Consider the following 20,019-nt stretch of genomic DNA (forward strand, 5'->3'; position numbering starts at 1 on the left):
GAGGCTAATAATAAAAATTCAACAGCATATCACACACGGGCTACTATTAAATACAGAACTTATTTACTTTTTTTCAAGTGATACTTTACGTTTTATTGACTTCGATTTTCACTATTCCCAGCTCTGTTATCTTCATGTATTTTTTGCAGCTTTTATTTTGTTCTCATACACGGACACAGAGCACTTCCGGAAGAAATGGCATCTTTGGATAGGGTGAAAGTGTTGGTTTTGGGAGATTCCGGTAATGAACATTATCTAAATAACATGTCGATCTTATTTTTTTCTAGCCTCCTTAAAGATATTATGACTGTTAAGTTTAAAATGTAAGCGTGTTGTTTAATATTCGTCTCAAGCTAGCAGTATTAGCCTGCCACTTTTGTTTGGATTTCTACAGTATTACTATTATATTCAGTATTATTTGAGAATATCTACCATGAGGAACTCCACTTTAGATGCTGTACTTTTGCTTTACATAAGTACTTTCCGAGCCTCAGTATTCCTGTTCTGATCAGTGTTGTTTTACATCTGTTTACAGGAGTAGGGAAGTCCTCTCTTGTACATTTACTTAGTCAGAATCAAGTTTTGGGCAATCCGTCATGGACTGTGGGCTGCTCAGTGGACATCAGGGTACACTGACAATCCGCAGTAATTTTTATTAATTTACTGTGTCATTATGAAATCGAGCAAACCTTGTCTTGATTCTTTGCACAGGTTCATGACTACAGAGAAGGCACTCCAGAAGAGAAGACATACTACATTGAACTCTGGGATGTCGGGGGATCTGTTGGCAGTGCCAGCAGTGTTAAAAGCACCAGAGCTGTGTTTTACAATTTCGTTAATGGTTAAGTATCAGACACGCCATTAAAAGTTGTTTTTGTATGTGTACAAAGTGAAAAGCATGCTGGAATATTTGTAATGACTCTAATGCTAAATCACTTGTCTTTTTTCCCTTCTAGGCATTATTTTAGTTCATGATTTGACCAATAAGAAATCCTCCCAGAATCTATACCGCTGGTCACTGGAGGCGCTGAGCAAAGACTCCTCTCCAACTGGCATCATTGTATCAAATGGGTGAGTCAAGGTTAACATCTGGTTCAGAACACAGTGTGAGAATATTATACTTTATTTTGTCTGTAAGTTCCCAGATACATTAAAAGAAAACAATTCTGATGTTTTGCAATTGCAGGGATTATGACAGAGAACAGTTTGCAGAGAACTCAATTCCCCTGCTGCTAATTGGCACCAAATTTGATCAGATCCCAGAAAATAAGAGGAATGATGTGCTGACCCGCACCGCCTTTCTATCTGAGGACTTCAATGCGGAGGAAATCAATTTGGTGCGTGCTTTTTAGTGCTGTTAAAATGTCTTAAAGGTCCATTTCCAAAACAAAGATTCACATATAATGTACTCACCCCCTTGTCATCCAAGATGTGCGTGTTTTTCTTTCTTCAGTCGTAAAGAAATTTTGTTTTTTGAAGAAAACATTCCAGCATTTTTCCCCATATAATGGACTGGTATGGTGCCCAAATTTTGTACTTCCAAAAGGCAGTTTAAATTCGAAAAAAAAAAAAAAGATCCCAAATGCGGTTATAAACAATCCCAGCTGAGAAAGAAGGGTTATTTTAATAAAAATAATACAATTTTAAAATATAATTATTTAAAATATAATTTTTAATGCCAAACACTCGTCTTGTCTTACTCTGCCTGGACTGTTTTTGTTCTGGTTCATGTCAAAAAACTCCCATCTCATGTTCTCCCTCAACTTCAAAATTGTCCTATATCACTGTTTTACCTTTTTTGTCAAGGGTGTTTGATCTTCTTTGCGTGTTCGCTTTGCATAGACCGGGTCAGTACTTCTGCAGTGATGTAGGATAATTTTGAAATGATTTTTGAAGTAGAGGGAGAAAATATGATTGGAGTTTTTCGACATACCCTAACTGTCTTGAGCCAGAATACACAGAGTTCAGGCAGAGAAAGGCAAGATGAGCATTTGAGATGAAAAACTATTTCAATTGTGTTATTTTTTTTTTTTTTTTTTTTTTTTTATGAAAATAACAAATCGTTTTACTAGATAAGACCCTTCTTCCTCGGCTGGGATCGTTTACAACCACATTTGGGATCGTTTGAAGCCGCATTTAAACTGTCTTTTGGAAGTTTAAAATTGGGGCACCATATCAGTCCATTATATGGAGAAAAATGCTGAAATGTTTTCCTCAAAAGAAAAATTACTTTACAACTGAAGAAAGAAAGACATGAACATCTTGGATGACAAGGGGGTGACTGCATTATATGTGAATCTTTGTTTTGGAAGTGGACTTCTCCTTTAACCCAAACTAGTATAATATTAACCAAAAAGCCTGGTTTTCTTCTCAGGATTGTACAAATCCACGGTATCTTGCTGCTGGATCATCAAATGCTGTTAAACTGAGCCGATTCTTTGACAAGGTAGAGCCTTCTAAACTTAAATGTATATTTCCACTCTGGTCCTAATGAATCTCTGTCCTGGTGTGAGTAAATATCTGATATACTGTGTCTCTGTGCAGTGTATTAGCATGTGTGTGTAAATTATTATTTTGTATCTTTAGGTAATAGAGAAGAGATACTTCACAAGAGACCCTAGCCAGGTGAGAGTGTGTACTTTCTCTGTTTGCATGTGACCACATTTGTTTACATGTTTTGTTATAATTGTAGACAATTACTTATACGATTATAAATCAAAGATGCAATTCATTTATAATTTTAATATACAATAATGCATTATTATTTTGTTATTTAACAACCTATTTTTTTCTCCCTAGATGCAGAGTTTCACCGACAGGAGGCGCTTTAATTTCAAGAGTCTCCACAATGATTAAGTGTACACATATACTTTGGGTTGGTGGGTTTAGTCATGGGTTTAGTTCATGTAACCTGAACAATCATATAAATATTCTTCTGTCATCATGTTTCTCTGCAAAGTCCAAACAGTTTGAGGGTTGTTTTCGAACATTAACCTCCAGCTTACCATGACAGAATGGTTTATGTGAATTAATCATCATCTGTATTGTGAGATATTTGTATTTTCATACGTAATGGTAAAAACATGGACTCAAGGAAATACCCCTTCTTTTCCCTTCTTATGTTTACTGCTGTACTAATGGGGTGACATGGAACCTGTGTTTTTTTATGGTAAAAGGTAATGTAAATGGTTTCAAGAGATATGACCTGTTTTTATTAAATAAACAATTAATCTTTAGAATTAGTTGCCAGTCATTTGAAGGAAGAAATTAATATGATCATAGATTTACCATTCTTTGTTGATTTTTGTAAATTAAAAATGATTCAAAATTCTTTGCTATATTAGCAAGCTGTTAATGCTGTGTATGTACAGAACTATTTACTTGAGACATCAACAATAAATAAGGATTTATTTGAATAAACTGTCTGGCTCTTATTTTCCACTTATAAATATATACACCAATCAGACATAACATTATGACCACTGACAGGTAAAGTGAATAACATTGATTATCATAGCACCTATTAGTGGGTGGGATTTATTAGGCTGCAAGTAAACATTTTGCCCTCAAAGTTGATGTGTTAGAAGCAGGAAAATTGGGCAAGCGTATAATTTGAGCGAGTTTCACGAGGGCCAAATTGTGATGGCTAGACGGCTGGATCAAAGCATCTCTAAAACTGCAGCTCTTGTGGGACGTTCTGGTCTGCAGTGGTCAGTACCTATCAAAAGTGGTCCAAGGAAGGAACAGTGGTGAACCGGCAACAGGGTCATGAAGGCTCACTGATGCACGTGGGGAGCAAAGGCTGTCCCGTGTGGTCCGATCCAACAGACAAGCTACTGTAGCTCAAATTTCTCAAGAAGTTAATGCCAGTTCTGATGGAAAGGTGCCAGAATAGACAGCACATCACAGTTTGTTGCGTATTTGATTGCATAGCCGCAGTCAGAATGCCAATGCTAACCCCTATCCACTGCCGAAACAGTGGGTACATGAGCATCAGAACTGGACCACGGAGTAACGGAAGAAGGTGGCCTGGTCTGCTGAATCAGTTTTTCTTTTACATCATGTGGATGGCTGGATGCATGTGCGTCGCTTACCTGGGGAACACTTGGTACCAGGATGCACTATGGCAAGCCAGAGGCAGTGTGATGTTCTGCGCAATGTTCTTCTGTAAAAACTTGGGTCACAAAACCAGGCATAAGTATCAGTTTTTTGAAATTGATATTTATACATCATCTGAAAGCTGAATAAGCTTTCCACTGATGTATGGTTTGTTAGGATAGGACAATATTTGGCCAAAATACAACTGTTTGAAAATCTGGAATCTAAGGGTGCAAAAAAATAAAAGTACTGAGAAAATCGGCTTTAAAGTTGACCAAATGAAGTTCTTAGCATCTAGTTTTGATATATTTACTGTAAGAAATTTACAAAATATCTTCATATCTTCATGGGACATGATCTTGTAAACCAAATTTACAAGTATATTTGGTTGTCATTGAAAGGATCTACTTTAGATAAGACAGATAGCATAGTAGACATATTAACACCTTCAGAATGTTCTCAACTGTGGCTCAAATACACATACAAATTTTCATACTTTTGACCACAGGCTTGCAACTGAGGGGACTTTTCACTCAGAGAGCAAAAATATCAAACAATCACACACAAACCCCTGCACAGTTAAAGTAACCTTTTATTTAAAACAAAATCATTTACAATTTACTGTAAGGTTCATTAGTTAACATCAGTTAACTACATTAGTTAACATGAACTAAGAATTAAAAGTACTTCTAGCATTTATTAATGTCAATTTCAGCATTTACTAATGCATTATTAAAATCAGAAATTTTGCTTGTTAAAGGTATAGCTGTGTGAGGCACTTTTTATTATGGATGGATGGACTGATGAAGAGAAACACCCGTCTATATTCTAAAGCTTAGAAGTGCCAGGATAATTTTTAATATAACTCTGATTGGATTCGTCTGAAAGAAGGAAGTCATATACACCTAGGATGCCTGGCGAGAGTAAATAATGGGCAAATTTTCAATTTTGGGTTAACTGTCCCTTTAACATTAATTAATGCACTGTGAACTAACATGAACAAACAATGAACCACTGTATTTTTATTAACTAACATTAACAAAGATTAATAAATATTGTTATAAATGTATTGTTTATTGTCCATTCATGCTAGTTACATGCTAAGGTCTTTTTTGAAAAAAAGTCAAAAAGAGAAAAACAATTTTAATGTAAAAATAAATCTAATTTACATTTATTTATTCATTAATTCATTTTCATTTTCTTCTTAATCCAGGGGACAAAGTAGGAGATTTTAACATAAACTTGAGGATATGTTGTATTTGTACAGTCATTGTCAATGGTATATGAAGCAATTCCTTGTGGTATAGTCTTGCAGATAAGAGGACTTCCTGAATCCCCCTAGTGAAAATGAAAATATGGATATAGAAATATAATATAATACAATATAATATAATATATTATATTATAATATAATATAACACAGTGGTCTCAAACTCAATTCCCGGAGGGCCACAGCTCTACACATTTTCGCTCCAACCCTAATTAAACACACCTGATATAGCTAATCAAGGTCTTCTGGATTACTAGAAACTCCAAGCAGGTGTGAGTTGGAGCTAAACTCTGCAGAGCTGCGGCCCTCCAGGAATATTAATATAATATAATATAATATAATATAATATAATATAATAGATTACCTTACAAAAAGCATGTTTCCCATCTGAAACACCACAGATCATTCTCTCAGAATTGAACAAATACTGCCACATTTTTTCACATTTTGAGTTCTCCTGCAGTTTGAGACTGACTTCTTGCATCACATCTGCTCTCTGTATTTCTTTTGGGTCTTTTGACCCCCAACCAGCAATGGAGCATTTAACGTTAACTGGTGTTTTTTCATTTTTCTTAGGAAGAGGCATAACTTTCACAAATGCACTCAGCTTGGCTTTCTTCTTCAGCTGCAAATAACAGAAAAGAATTTAAAGAGAGCAAATAAACTCCATAACACAGAGATACAGTAGGTGAAGGTGAAAGGTGATACCTTTAGTAACATGATATCATAGCTGTAGTTCTTCTTGTTGTTCTGTTCAAACTTAGGGTGTCGGATGAATTTCATCACTGGGATTCTCTGCTGGCTCCTTTCCACCTTGTTGATGTTGTGAGCTCCCAGAACGACCTTAAATTGGTCTCGACTAGGGAAGTCACTGCGACTGTGGAAAAAATTAAAAAACGGTTTAGTGAAGGTATTTTGGTCTTTATGTATATTGAATAACTAAAACACATATTTACACATGAAATAAAAGTTTAAAAAGCATCATAATTAACGCAGCCAGACACAAACTCACTTCAAACAGTGGGCCGCTGTCAGTACATAATCCTCTCTGATCAGCATCCCTCCACATGTGTGATATTTATCCCTTAGAATAGATACCATGTATGGCCTAGAATGAGGTATAGCCTCTTTTCCTCCAATAATACTACTATCCATGCCACCTGTGACAAAAACCAAACTCACATCATTTGTCCGACATGTTGTGTTTAGTAATGTGAAAATTTGTTCTGTGTAGTATTCTTGCAACACAGTATTGCTATATTATAGTATAAATATATAAATGAATCATTTCTGCTGACAAAAATAACATGCAAGCACCAATCAACATCTGCTTGTTTCTGTTATATCAATGTACAAAAACACAAAAGCTGTGTACCCTTTTGAGCTGAAAGTATATTTACTAGAGTGGTTAACTGGTTAGTAGTTTCAGTTCTACAAACCACTGAACATTAGAGCTTAAACACAAATAAGGTTGGAAGGCCACACATATTATAGAAATATATAAAACAGATGATTTTTGATGTCTTATTTGAAACTGACCAGTGGCATTGCAATTCATCAAAATGTAAATGTTAAAAAAAGAGTCCACACACACCCCAGATCTTCTGATCACATAATTTATGATAGTAAAAATGTTTACAGTTGATTTTCTCTCTCTCTTTCAGTCTGAGATGGGGTGATTTCTTTTGAAAGTCAGTTGTTACTTTTTGACATCAGTGTGTTGCTGTATCCTGTTTCATCAAACTCTAACTATCAGTTAAATTTTAAATTAATGTGTAAAAACCACATTATATTTGATAAGGCACATTTCAAATAATTGTTGGCTCTTGAAAAAAAAAAAAAAAAACAACAACAACAACAACAAAAACAATGCACAATGCAAATTCAAAAAGAACAAAATGAATAACATCTCACCTGCCAAAGGGAAACCAATGAGGAGAAGAAAAACGTAAGGAAACATGGTGCAATTCTTGAATGAGAAGCACAGTCTGAGTTTAAGCATTAAGTGTGCACGCTATTAAATAGCTCAGACCCTCTCTCTGCACCCACTAGTTACAGTGTGTCTCCTCCCCCTCTTACCTCAAACCATAAATGTGTGTATAAAATAGCAGTTAAAACCAAGATGGCAGTGGTAGAGGTGTCATATAAACAAAAGTAATGAAATACTGTGCTCAACTAGTATTGTTATCAGAGAAGAAATGAAGTGAAATGAAAAAGTACCTTAATCCCAAATCTCATGTTTATTACAATTATATGCTGGGTTGAAGTCTTGGTGTCCTTGGGACGTTTCTTGTGGTTAGCAATTAAACAAACAATGTGTGACATCAAAAAAGCCAAACAGCCAAACAGGCTTTTCAATTAAAGAGGAAATATTTGTAACACTCAAGAAATGTGACTGTAAACACTATTTTCAAAGTTGTTTCTGTCCTCTAATGACATTTGTACCTCGTTTCCCTTTTGTATGTTAATCTTTGCTATTTTCTGGCAGCACCACTTTCTGCCATTTTATATACTATTACTATTTCATATACAGTATGTGATATATTATCAATATATGTAATGGTGCATATGTTTGGTAATCTATAACTTTCAACATGAGCAATGTTTTGGAGCCTCCGGTGGACCGAAGTTCTATAGCAGCTTTAATTTTAGGTTTAGGATTTGAATGACATTAGCTTGATAAACCAAATCATTTGCTCCACTTTATTTGTTTGTCTCTATAATAGCATTGTTTTTGTGAGATGTGTGTCCTTATTTAAAACAATAAGTCAAAGTCAGTATGTAATTATCCATTTATGTTGTCCTCTATACTGAATAGATGGCATGTATGGCCCGGAAAGAGGTTTAACCTCTTTGCTACCAACACCACTCTCTAACCCTCCTGTGGTCATGACACCAGAGGGCTGTCATGGTAGTGACCTCAGTATATAAGCCAAAGTCTATTTTGTCACATATGAAAGTTCACACTGGAAAGATCTGACTGGCATTTATTAATAACACAGTCAGTGCCCCCCCGCCATTCATTTATAAATAAAAAAAGAGACTTAGTGATTTCCTGTGGCAACCTTAATGCACTTTCTCCTTGTTATTTAGAACCCAGCCAGCGTCACATGAGCTAGACATTTTTAATTTTTTTTTTAGGAAGGATTTTTGTTTATTTTTTGTTTATTAATAAATGGTTATATATTTAATTTCATGTTTTTTAATTATCAACCTCAAAATGTTTTGGAATTTGTAATTCAGTCAACTATTGGATGAGAAAGCATGAGATGCATTTTACTTAAGTATGAACTCTTATCATCTCTGATATTCATCTGCCAGATAAATAAAGAGGCAATAGAGACCTGGTCATTTCCCAAATAGGATTGGAACATTCAGAGCAAAACGGTGTGAAATCACATTAGCAACAAGTTTTTGCAGGAACAAACTAATTTGATGAGTATCAGACAACCACACATTAACCACTACACAGTTAAAGTTAATCTATCTAATGTTCTCTTTAATCCAGGGGAGGAAGTAGGATATTTTTACATAAGTCTGAGGATATGTTGTATTTGTACAGTCATTTTTAATGGTACAGTACATAATCCTCTCTGATCAGCATCCCTCCACATTTGTGCTCTTTTTTGTACTGAATAGATGCCATGTATGGCCTGGAATGAGGTTTAGTCTCTTTTCCTCCGATAATACCACTCCCCATCCCACCTGTGATAAAAACATGAGTAACTTGCACCATTACCAGACTATTTAATTAGACACTAAATGAAGAAGGACGTGGACTTTTTACAATTTGCATTATGTACATTTTACACATGTACATTATTTGATTTTAATTTAATTATATTCTAGCTTTAAATATAAAGTTTTTGCTTTAAAAAAAAAGATGCACAATAGAAATTCATTAAAGAAAGGAATGAACGATATCTTACCAGCCAAAGAGATACCAAGGAGAATAAGAAAAGAATAAAGAACCATGGTGCAACAGCCTGCGTTCAAGCATTAAGAGTGAATATGCTGCAAAAACCCACTCTCTACTCTCGGTATAGAGTAACTCCTCCTACTCATGCCTCAAACCACAAATGTGTGCTCAAAGTAACAAGTAGCCATTATCCAACAAACAACTGAGAGTCAAAGGTACAAAGATGAATGAAATAATATACTCACTTAGGGTTATCAGAAAAGAAATGAACTAGTTTTAAAAAGTACCTTAATTCTAAAATAAAAAATAAAAAAAAGTGCTGAATGTCCCACAGAGATCGAAACACAATTTGCAGTCACTTATTTGCCAGTATTTTTGCCATTTCATAATATTTTATATGTAATGGTATGATAATCTATACCTTTCAACATCAAGAATGAACAATGTTCTGTAGTTTCCTGTGGACCTGTATTTTCTTTCCGTTTTCTCTATAATAAAATTCATTTTGAGATACATGTTGCAATTCATATGCAATTTCAACAGGCTAGTCCAACAGGTTATATCAAAGAGGAATTTAGTGAGCCTAGTTGTTCTCCCAGGAAGCAATACAGACAAGTAAATAATTATAATAATAATTAATTTGCCCATTCATCCAGTAAAGCATATGTGAGATCAGGCACTAATGCTTAATGTTTTACCAAACTTTACAGTTGGCAGAGTGCAGTCAGGCAGATATCTTCTGGTTTTCACCAAACCCAGACTCACCTATCAGACTGCCAAACAGAGAATAATAATAATGAGTCAATAATTCTGACCACAACTGAAATATTTCTGAACTGAAGTATCGCTCCAACGTGATTCTATATTCTGGGGTGAGCAGCAAATAGAGAGTGACTTCCTGCAGCAACCTTGATGCACTTTCTTCTTGTTATTTAGAGCCCAGTCAGCGACAGTCACATGAGCTAGAAATTTTTCATCTGTTTTAGAAAGGACAATAATGTAGTTTATGTAATGTTTGCAAATCTGAAACATATTTAGTGAGATTTTTGTATATTAACAAATGGTGATATATTTAATTTCATGTTATTAAATGATCAAACTCAAAATGCTTTGTAATTTGTAATTCAGTCAACTGTTTGACCAGGAGACCAGCTCTAGGAAGAATCCTGGTTGTTTCAAACTTCTTCCATTAAATGTAATGAAGACTAGATGCTTCTGTGACCCTTTAATGCAGCAGATTTTTTTTACATCAGGGCTTGGATTTGCATTTTCAGCTGTCAGAACTTTCATTAAGACGTGTGCACCTTTCCAAATCATACCCATTCAATTGAAATTGCCACACGTTAACTTCTCTCGAAGTGTAGTAACATCTACAAGCTATATGAATGCTCCTGAGCTAAATTTCAACCGTCCCAGATAAAGGTATGAATACTTATGCAATGGAATTATTTAAGTTTTTTATTTGTAATAAATTTGCAAAGATATTAAAACCTGTTTTATTTTATTTTATTTTTTTGCTTTACCATTATGGTGTATGGAGTGTAGATTGATGTGGGAAAAAAGTATTATAAAGCAGTTTAACATAAGGCAGCAACGTAACAAAATGTGAAAAAAATGAAGGGGTATGAATACTTTCGCAAGGCACTCTATCTGCAAAATAAATAAAGAGGCGTCAGAGACCTGGCCATTGCCCAAACAGGATTTAAACTTATGTATTTCAAATACTGAAGTTTAAATGAATAGTATCAGTTTTACATATTCATATGTGTAATAGTTTGTTGTCAACACATGTATCCACTTTCGCTAAGACAGACCAAGATGTCAAAATGCATTTCCTGAGAGACAGAATAGCAGACATATTGACACCTTTATATATTAAGACATATTGATGTTCTCAACTTTGGTTCAAATACACATCTAGTTTTCATACCTTGCACCACATGCTTGCATGCAAACAAAGGGGCTTCATAGGGGGACTTTACACAAGGTCACTCAGAGAGCAAAGAGGTGTGACATCACATGAGCCACAATAGGTTTCTGCTAGAGCAGACTAATTTGCTGAGTATTAAAATCACTATTTAGAACTAGTTTTCCCATTTAAAAGCAAAAAGTGTAAAAGTGTGAAACTGCAATCATGCTACATGTTTACACTGTTGAATTCAATCTCCTATCTGATTGGCCCTTGCAGCTATGATGGCACATATATTTAACCTATGTCAAAAGATTATATTCTAACTAATAATAATTTCTGAATTAATGTTTCATTTGTGATGCCGTCTTCTAATAATTTAACGAATGCTGCAGTGAATTTATTTGTATGGCTTTCAAAGAAGTAATACTTTTAGTTATCACCAGTTTATTAATAATCTCAAATTGGCTAAAACCATGCACTTTGATTTTGACTGTTACAGCAGGAACAAGCAATTAACAAAAAACAACAACAAAAAACATTTAATGTAATGATCACAATTTATTTATTTAATTTATTTATTGATCAAATGTATCCATTCCTTTCATTCATTTATTTGTCTCAATTCAACCAATGGTCTTTTTAATCCAAGGGAGAAAGTAGGAGATTTTTACATAAACTTGAGGATATTTGGTATTTGTACAGTTACCATCAAAGGTATATGAAGCAATTCCCTGTGGTATAGTATTGCAGATAAGAGGACTTCCTGAATCCCCCTTTTGAATAAGAAGGACAGAAATGTATTAATATATAATATAATATAATTAATTAGTGTTGGGTTCGAGTCCACCTAAGTCGAGTCCGAGTCGAGCCTGAGTCTTTAACCAATCGAGTCCGAGACGAGTCCGAGTCCGAGTCAAGTCTGAGTCCAAGAAAACACTACTGTTTGTCGGTATCTTAACATTGTTTTAACCCAGTGGTGCCCAGACTCGGTCCTGGAAGGCTGATTAGACACACTTGAACCAGCTATTTAAGCTCCTACTAGGCATACTAGAAACCCCCTGTCAGGTGTGTTGAGGCAAGTTGGAGCTAAACCAAGGACAAGGACAGAGTTTGGGCACCCCTGTTTTTAACCTTTACAACTGGAAAAACGCAATGTCAATTAAAATTTAAGAAAAGCAAACCTCTAGTCGATCTTGCCATTTAGATTTTTGTTATCACACCATCTCATAATCATGTCCTGCTCTGCTTAGCAAACTTAAAGTCATGTAACAGAAGTTATGGCTGAGTTATGTATTGTGACATATTTCAGAGTGAAACAGGTTTTACAATGTGAAAAATTATAGGGCAGGACTTGACTTTATTCATCGTTATAGTAAAGGTATCTCTTATCTCTGAATGTGGCTGTGTGTGTTTTGGATTTTATATAACAAATGGTAAAAACACATGCAAATACTGAATATCACTTTTATGATAATCCATAGAGTCATTTCTGTCAACTCAGTCAAGTCAAAGTACCCCAACTCTATAATTAATATAATATAATATAATATAATACAATATAATATAATATAATATAATACAATACCTTACAAAAAGCATGTTTTCCATCTGAAACACTGCAAATCATTGTCTCAGAGTTGAAGTACTGCTGCCACATTTCTTTACATTTTGAGTTCTCCTGCAGTTTAAGCTTGACTTCCTGCAACACATCTGATGCCTGTACTCCTTTAGGGGATTTTGACCCCCAACCAGCAATGGAGCATTTAACATTAGGTCGTGTTTTTTTAATTTTCTTAGGAAGCCGCATTACGTTAACAAATTTATTCAGCTTGGCTTTGTCCTTCAGCTGCAAATAACAGAGAATAATTTCCAGAGAGCAAACAAAGTGCATAATATAGCGTAACAGCAGGTGAAGCTAAAAATACCTTTAGTAACATGATATCAAAGCTGTAATCCTTCTTGTTGTTACGTTCAGACTTAGGATGTTTGATGTATTTCATCACTGGGATTCTCTGCTGATTGTTTTCCATCTTGTTAATGTTGTGAGCTCCCAGAACAACCTCAATGAGGTTCTGATCAGAGTAGACATTGTTACTGCGGGGTAAAAAAAAAAAAAAAAAATCAAAACTGAGTAATTAAGTTTTGAAGTTTTTTTTTTTTTTAATAGTTGTGAAGTACTAAAGCACAAATTTACAGATAAACTAAAAGTCTTAAGACTACCACACTCCTTTTTCAAAAGCATCCTAAATAATGCAGCCAGAGACATACTGACTTCAAACAGTGGGCCGCTGTCAGTACATAATCCTCTCTGATCAGCATCCCTCCACATGTGTGACTTTTATCAGTCTGAATAGATGCCATGTATGGCCTAGAATGACGTTTAGCCTCTTTTCCTCCAATAATACCACTCTCCATCCCACCTGTGATAAGAACATGAGTAACTTGCACCATTACCAGACTATTTAATTAGGCACTGAATGAAGAACAGACATGGATTTTTGACAATTTGCATTATGTACATTTTGCACATGTACATTATTTAATTTAATTTTTTTTTTAAATATTATAGCTTTAAATCTTTACGTTTTTAGACATTTCTATTTTTGAAAAGAAAAAAAAAAAAAGGTGCACAATACAAATTCGAGAAAGAAATGACTGAATGATATCTTACCAGCCAAAGAGACACCAAGGAGAAGAAGAAAAGAATAAAGGACCATGGTGCAACAGTCTGCGTTCAAGCATTAAGAGTGAATGTGCTGCAAAAATACTCAAACCCACTCTATACCCTTGCTAGGTGCAACTCCTCCCACTCTTACCACTCTTTACACAAATGTGTGTAAAATGCGCAGGACACAAACATTTCCCAAAAAGTAGAATACTTGAAAAAAAGGCTAACCCACACTCTACCAAAAATCACAAGTGAGATGAAAGCAATATAAACAATTTACTTAAAAGAACAAGTCAACAAGCTAACAAGGCAAATGTTTTATAAAATAACAAGTAGCCATTACCCAACAAACAATTAACAGGAACAAAGAGTAATGAAATAATATACTCAGTTAAGGTTATCAGAAAATAGATAAAATGGCACTTTAAAAAGTACCTTAATTCTAAAACTAATGTTTGTCCAAAAAAAAAAAAAAAAGTGATGGGTTGAAATTTTGTAGTAATTTAATATTTTATTTGCAGCCAATTGCTTGTGGCAAACATAAAAGTATAAGAATTTGTGAAAAAAAAGGGGGGGGGGGTATGGACATCTTTATTTTTGCCATCACCTATTTAGCATTATTTTTGCCATTTCATAATACTTTTCAACATCAAGAATGAATAATGAATATGAATAAAGAATAGTTCAGCTTTACATATTCACACATGTAATAATTTGATGTCAACAAAATGGATCCACTTTTGCTAAGACAGACCAAAATGTCAAAATTCATTTTCTGAGAGACAGTACTGACACCTTAAGGATGAGCTCAACTTTGGTTCAGATACACTTTTAGTTTTCATACCTCTCACCACACGCTTGCATGCGAACAAAGAGGCTTCATAGGGGGATTTTTCACAAGGTCACTCAGATAGCAAAGGGGTGTGAAATCAACAGGTTTCTGCTGAAACAGACTAATTTTAAGTATCAAACCATTATTTAAAACTAGTTTGCCCATTTAAGAGCAAAAAGTGTGAAAGTTTGAAGTATGTAAAACTGCAATCAGGCTAAATTTACACTGCTGAATTGAATTTCCTATCTGGTTGGTCCTTGACAGCACATACTGTACATGGAGCCTATATTTAACAAAATATTATATTCTAACTAATAATTATTTATGAATTAATGTTTCATTTGTGATCTACATGCAGTCTTCTAATGAATTAACGAATATTGCAGTGAATTTTATTTCTATGAGTTTCAATGATTTAATACTTTACATAATTTAGGTAAAATTAGTCATCACCTGTTCATTAGTAATCTCAAACTGGCTTAAACCAGATGCACTGAGATTTTGACTGTTGCAGCAGACGCAAACAATTAGCACACTTAGATGCAGAAAAAAACTTAAAGGAGAGCTCCACTTCCAGAACAACAATTTACGAATAATTTACTTAACCCCTTGTCATCCAAGATGTTCATGTCTTTCTGTCTTCAGTCGTAAAGAAATTACGGTTTTTGAGGAAAGAATTTCAGGATTTTTCTCCATATAATAGATTTCATTGGTGCCCCAATTTTGAACTTCCAAAATGCAGTTTAAATGCAGCTTCAAAGCTAAAAATAAAAATTTGTATACTTTTTAAGCACAAATGCTTGTGTAGCACAGGCTCTGGGAGGCGCATCCACGATGCTACGAATTAGTAATGGGTCGTTCTTAAATGATTCTTTCATTTTGAATGGATCTTTAATGTGACTCGGGAAGAACGAGTCGTCTCGGGGAGTGATTCATTCAGTTGCGCATGCGCAACATCCTATTAGGTTCTGTACTGGAATTAGTTCACCTGTTTCGAGTCTTCGGGTTTTTCGAGTCGTTCGTTCATCTTATCGGGCTCTCATGAATGACTCAAACCCGAAAACATGTCAGATAAGAGGTGAGGTGAGCTAATCATAGACTAAAGACCCAGGTAAACAATGAATTAATCTTTTCTGTTTCTAATAGCATTATAGTTTTGTCTTGTTTGTAGTGTGATCAACGTTTGTGTAAGCAGTAGATGTGTTAGGGAAGTAACACGTAACATTTTAATTACATTTTGCTAAAATGAACAAAATGACTCAAAAAAAAAGATTTGTCCATTTTGCTGAACGAGACAACGAGAAAGGTCTGAGTCTGTAAAATGATCCGAACTTCCCATCACTACAACGAATCACGTGTAAGTTCATCATCTGTATACTGAGTATGGCGAAAAACCATCTTATTTTCTCCTACAACTTGAGAGGAAGACATCGTTGTACCTTTTTGTTTGTAAACTGAATGAATCACTCCCCGAGACGACTTGTTCTTCCCGAGTCACATTAAAGATCCGTTCAAAATGACCAATCGTTTCGCTAGATAAGACCCTTCTTCCTCGGCTGGGATCATTTTTATCAATTTAAACTACATTTTGGAAGTTCAAAATCGGGGCACCTGTGAAATCCATTATATGGAGAAAAATCCTGAAATGTTTTCCTCAAAACCCATAATTTCTTCACGACTGAAGACAGAAAGACATGAACATCTTGGATGACAAGGGGGTGAGTAAAATATTTGTAAATTGTTGTTCTGGAAGTGGAGCTCTCCTTTAAGTCTAAAAGTGAACAACAACAACAACAAAAATCACCTTTAAATGTAAGACACCAATTTATTTATTTAATTTATGTATTTATCAAATGTATTTATTTCATTTATATATTCATCTCAATTTAATCAATGTTCTCTTTAATCCAGGGGAGAAAGGATGAGATATTAACATAAACTTGAGGATATACTGTATTTGTACAGTCATCACGAACAGTATATGAAGCAATTCCTTGTGATTTAGTATTGCAGATCAGAGGACTTCCTGAATCCCCCTAGTGAAAAGATTGATAGAGAAATAATATAATATAATATAATATAATATAATATAATATAATATAATATAATATAATAAAAAATACCAGACAAAAAGCATGTTTTCCATCTGAAACACTGCAGATCATTCTCTCAGAGTTGAAATGCTGCTGCCACAGTTTTTCACATTCTGAATTCTCCTGCAGTTTAAGCCTGACTTCCTGCAACACATCTGATGCCTGGTTTCCTTTTGGGGTTTTCAATCCCCAACCAGCAATGGAGCAGGTAACATCAGCTGGTATTTTTTCATTTTTCTTAGGAAGAGGCATAACATTCACATATTCGTTCTGCTTGGCTTTTTCTGTCAGCTGCAAATAGCAAAATAATTTAAAGAGAGCAAACAAAGTGCATAATATAGAGTTACGGTAGGTGAAGGTGAAAGTACCTTTAGTAACATGATATCATAGCTGTAGTCCTGCTTGTTGCTCTGTTCAAATAAAGGATGTCGGATGAATTTCATCACTGGGATTCTCTGCTGGGTCTTCTCCACCTTATTAATATAGTGAGCTCCCAGAACAACCTCAGCATCCTGATCAGGGTAGTCATTGGGACTGCAGAAAAAAAACAAAAACTGTGTAATTTAAGTTATGTTAGTTATTTTAGTATTTGTATAACTAAAGCACATATTTACAGATTACAAGACTAAAAGTATTGAGGGTACCACAGTCCTTTTTGAAAAGCATCATAAACAATCCTTCACATGCAGCCAGAGACAGACTCACTTCAAACAGTGGGCCGCAGTCAGTACATAATCCTCTCTGATCAGCATCCCTCCACATTTGTGCGCTTTTTTGTACTGAATAGATGCCATGTATGGCCTGGAATGAGGATTAGCCTCTTTTCCTCCAATAACACCACTCTCCATCCCACCTGTGATAAAAACATGAGTAACTCCATTACCATTACCAGACTATTTAATTAGACATTGAATGAAGAAGAGACATGGATTTTTACAGTTTGAATTATGTACACTTTGCACATGTACATATATTAAAGTATAGCTTTAAATTAATGCTGTCAAATCGAAAATAAAAGTTTGTGTTTACTTTAATCTGCCTGTCTCTATTACAAGAGGTTGTCATGGTTAATATAGAGTTACAACATGGATACAGTACAAACCAGCTAATGATTGCAAGCCATTGATACAAAAATTTAGATACATATACAGAAATAGGTCTAGTAAAATAATTGCATTCAATTAAAACATTCCCACACAAAATAATGTCTTACCGGACAGAGAGAAGAAGGACAGCAGGAGACAGATGCTGAGCAGCATGATGTACGACTGTGCTGATGTAGAAATGGAACATGAACAGGATTTGACCCTCAGTGAAGTTTACTTTTATATGTGACAGAGTATAGAGGTCAGAGACTATTCTCACCTACATACTCTCACATATGAGAGGACACAACGCAAGGGTGTAGGGGAAAGATCTCACTCGCATGTATTAATAACACAGTGAGTTTTAAGGAAAATATATTTAAAAAAGGTATTTTGAACTTCATCTAAAGGGACAGTCCACACAAATTTTTCAGTTGCCATTTATAGTTGCAATCGAAATTATTCAACTCAACGCAAGTAGATGAATGATTAAAAGAAACAAATTGGCTCTAAACGTTCATGTTCAAAATCATTCAACCCCCAAAAGTAAAATTTGGTGCAAAATCTTTTATTTTTTAAAACCACCAATAAATGCTGCTTGGAAATGCTTAGATGCTTCTGTCACTTCTCTACTGCAATCTTGGCCCATTCCTCGCCTGAAAAAGCTTTCAGATCACTGATCATCTTTGTTTTTTTTACATTGCTACTGCTTTCTTCAAATTCAACCAAATATTTTTAATGAGAATTCAATCTGGAGACAGGCCACTCAAGAACATTCTTTGACTGATCCCTGAACCAAGCATAAGTAGATTTGGATGTATACTTTGGGATGATTGTCCTACAGGAAAGTCCATTGATCATTAGCTTCAGGCTTTGCAACAAAGGCATCACAATTCTTGCAAAAATGGCCTGATATTTCAAAGAACCCATGATGTCCTTCGTACGGTCATGTTTTCCACTTCCTGCTACAGTAAAACAACCCCATAACAGGACTGATTCACCTCCATGTTTGACCATGGAGATGGTGTTCTTCTGCTTATGAGCTTTGCTGATCCATGGGTCCAAAAATTCCAGTTTGGTCACAACACTCCATAAAACATTCCTTCAGAACTTCACAGGTCTATCCAAATGAATGTTAGCATGTTCAAGTCAGCCTTTTTGTGTTTATCTTAATCATTTGAAATGTTGTTCCTCCTTTTGTCAGGTTACCTTGCAATTCTTTGGCTCTACATTGCAGGTTTTTCTCAGTTGCTCTAATCAGACATTTAGTGATATTGTGCTTTTTGTTGTTCAACACCCTCAAAGGTTTTAAGGTACAACACACTTTAAACTAAGGAAAAAAGCTGCCAGCTGTGTCTCTAAGAACTTTTAATGTCTTTTAAAGTCTTCATGTAGCCTATAGACTTTTTTAATGTAATAAAACTTCTCAGTAGCTTTTGTGAGAGCTCCGTTGACCATATTTACTACTCTACTTCAGCACATGCATGGACTAAATGTATGTATGTGTAACATTTTAAGCAAATTCTGTTTTTATAAGAGTTTTTAAAGGTTTAATTGTGTTTTAAGACAATTTTGATCCCCATCATAAAAATAAGTGACTTAAAACAGTAATGTTTGAATAGGGGTTGAATAATTGTGACATAGGTGTCTTATTAAAAAAATCTTATAACTCAAAAACCATGACATTATATATTGACATTATCACTTTTAATATGCCAGTACACTGTTGTAGATGCAATTCTTATAAAGTCCTGGATCTTCAGAAAAGCTTGTATTTGTACAGTACTGCAGTGGGGTTGAATAATTTCAATTGCAACATATCATTCCAAACCTGCATTACTTGCAGAACACAAAAAAAAAAAAAAAAAAAAAAAAAAAAAAAATCGAGAAATGTTGGGAATTTTAGAGAATAATTTAGTGAGTACATGACTTCCATATGTGCCAAAAAAAACTGCCATTTGTTTTTTTTTGTTTTCTTCAATATATCACCTTTATGTTTCACAGACGCAAGTCATGCAAACAATAAGAGATATATAACATACAACCTCCACATTATAACGAGAGTTCACCCAAAAATTTTAGTTCTATCAATTACTCACCCTTATGTCATTTCAAACCCGTAAAACCTTTGTTCATCTTTAG

At 34.7% G+C, this 20,019-nt stretch overlaps 4 protein-coding genes across 5 annotated transcripts; 1 reads left to right on the forward strand and 3 right to left on the reverse strand.

Annotated features, from left to right (window-relative positions):
* Window positions 1-141: 141 nt before the first annotated feature.
* Window positions 142-3,239, forward strand: rabl3 (RAB, member of RAS oncogene family-like 3). The gene is made up of 8 exons (XM_051119442.1): window positions 142-241; window positions 536-627; window positions 712-841; window positions 957-1,071; window positions 1,187-1,337; window positions 2,375-2,446; window positions 2,587-2,625; window positions 2,800-3,239. Exons 1-8 carry the CDS (start codon window positions 196-198, stop codon window positions 2,854-2,856), a joined length of 702 nt encoding a protein of 233 aa, XP_050975399.1. The 5' UTR covers window positions 142-195; the 3' UTR covers window positions 2,857-3,239.
* A 1,492-nt stretch (window positions 3,240-4,731) lies between these two features.
* Window positions 4,732-9,918, reverse strand: LOC127171029 (granzyme B-like). Of its 2 annotated transcripts, XM_051119436.1 has the most exons (6): window positions 9,298-9,365; window positions 7,283-9,073; window positions 6,381-6,528; window positions 6,077-6,245; window positions 5,733-5,993; window positions 4,732-5,436 (listed from the first exon to the last, which is right to left on the reverse strand). In XM_051119436.1, exons 2-6 carry the CDS (start codon window positions 7,368-7,370, stop codon window positions 5,281-5,283), a joined length of 822 nt encoding a protein of 273 aa, XP_050975393.1. In that variant the 5' UTR covers window positions 7,371-9,073; window positions 9,298-9,365; the 3' UTR covers window positions 4,732-5,280. The 2 variants fall into 2 exon arrangements, with proteins under 2 accessions (XP_050975393.1, XP_050975394.1); XM_051119437.1 differs by lacking the exon at window positions 7,283-9,073 and having other exon boundaries at window positions 9,298-9,918.
* Window positions 9,919-11,174: 1,256 nt separating this feature from the next.
* LOC127171031 (granzyme B-like) lies at window positions 11,175-14,269 on the reverse strand. The gene is made up of 5 exons (XM_051119439.1): window positions 13,871-14,269; window positions 13,472-13,619; window positions 13,125-13,293; window positions 12,785-13,045; window positions 11,175-11,972 (listed from the first exon to the last, which is right to left on the reverse strand). Exons 1-5 carry the CDS (start codon window positions 13,914-13,916, stop codon window positions 11,823-11,825), a joined length of 774 nt encoding a protein of 257 aa, XP_050975396.1. The 5' UTR covers window positions 13,917-14,269; the 3' UTR covers window positions 11,175-11,822.
* A 2,182-nt stretch (window positions 14,270-16,451) lies between these two features.
* LOC127171032 (granzyme B-like) lies at window positions 16,452-19,729 on the reverse strand. Its single transcript, XM_051119440.1, has 5 exons — window positions 18,006-19,729; window positions 17,498-17,645; window positions 17,161-17,326; window positions 16,823-17,083; window positions 16,452-16,735 (listed from the first exon to the last, which is right to left on the reverse strand). Exons 1-5 carry the CDS (start codon window positions 18,049-18,051, stop codon window positions 16,586-16,588), a joined length of 771 nt encoding a protein of 256 aa, XP_050975397.1. The 5' UTR covers window positions 18,052-19,729; the 3' UTR covers window positions 16,452-16,585.
* Window positions 19,730-20,019: the final 290 nt, after the last annotated feature.

The sequence above is a fragment of the Labeo rohita genome, chromosome 9, assembly GCF_022985175.1.
Source record: "Labeo rohita strain BAU-BD-2019 chromosome 9, IGBB_LRoh.1.0, whole genome shotgun sequence".
Classification (NCBI taxonomy): Eukaryota; Metazoa; Chordata; class Actinopteri; order Cypriniformes; family Cyprinidae; genus Labeo; species Labeo rohita.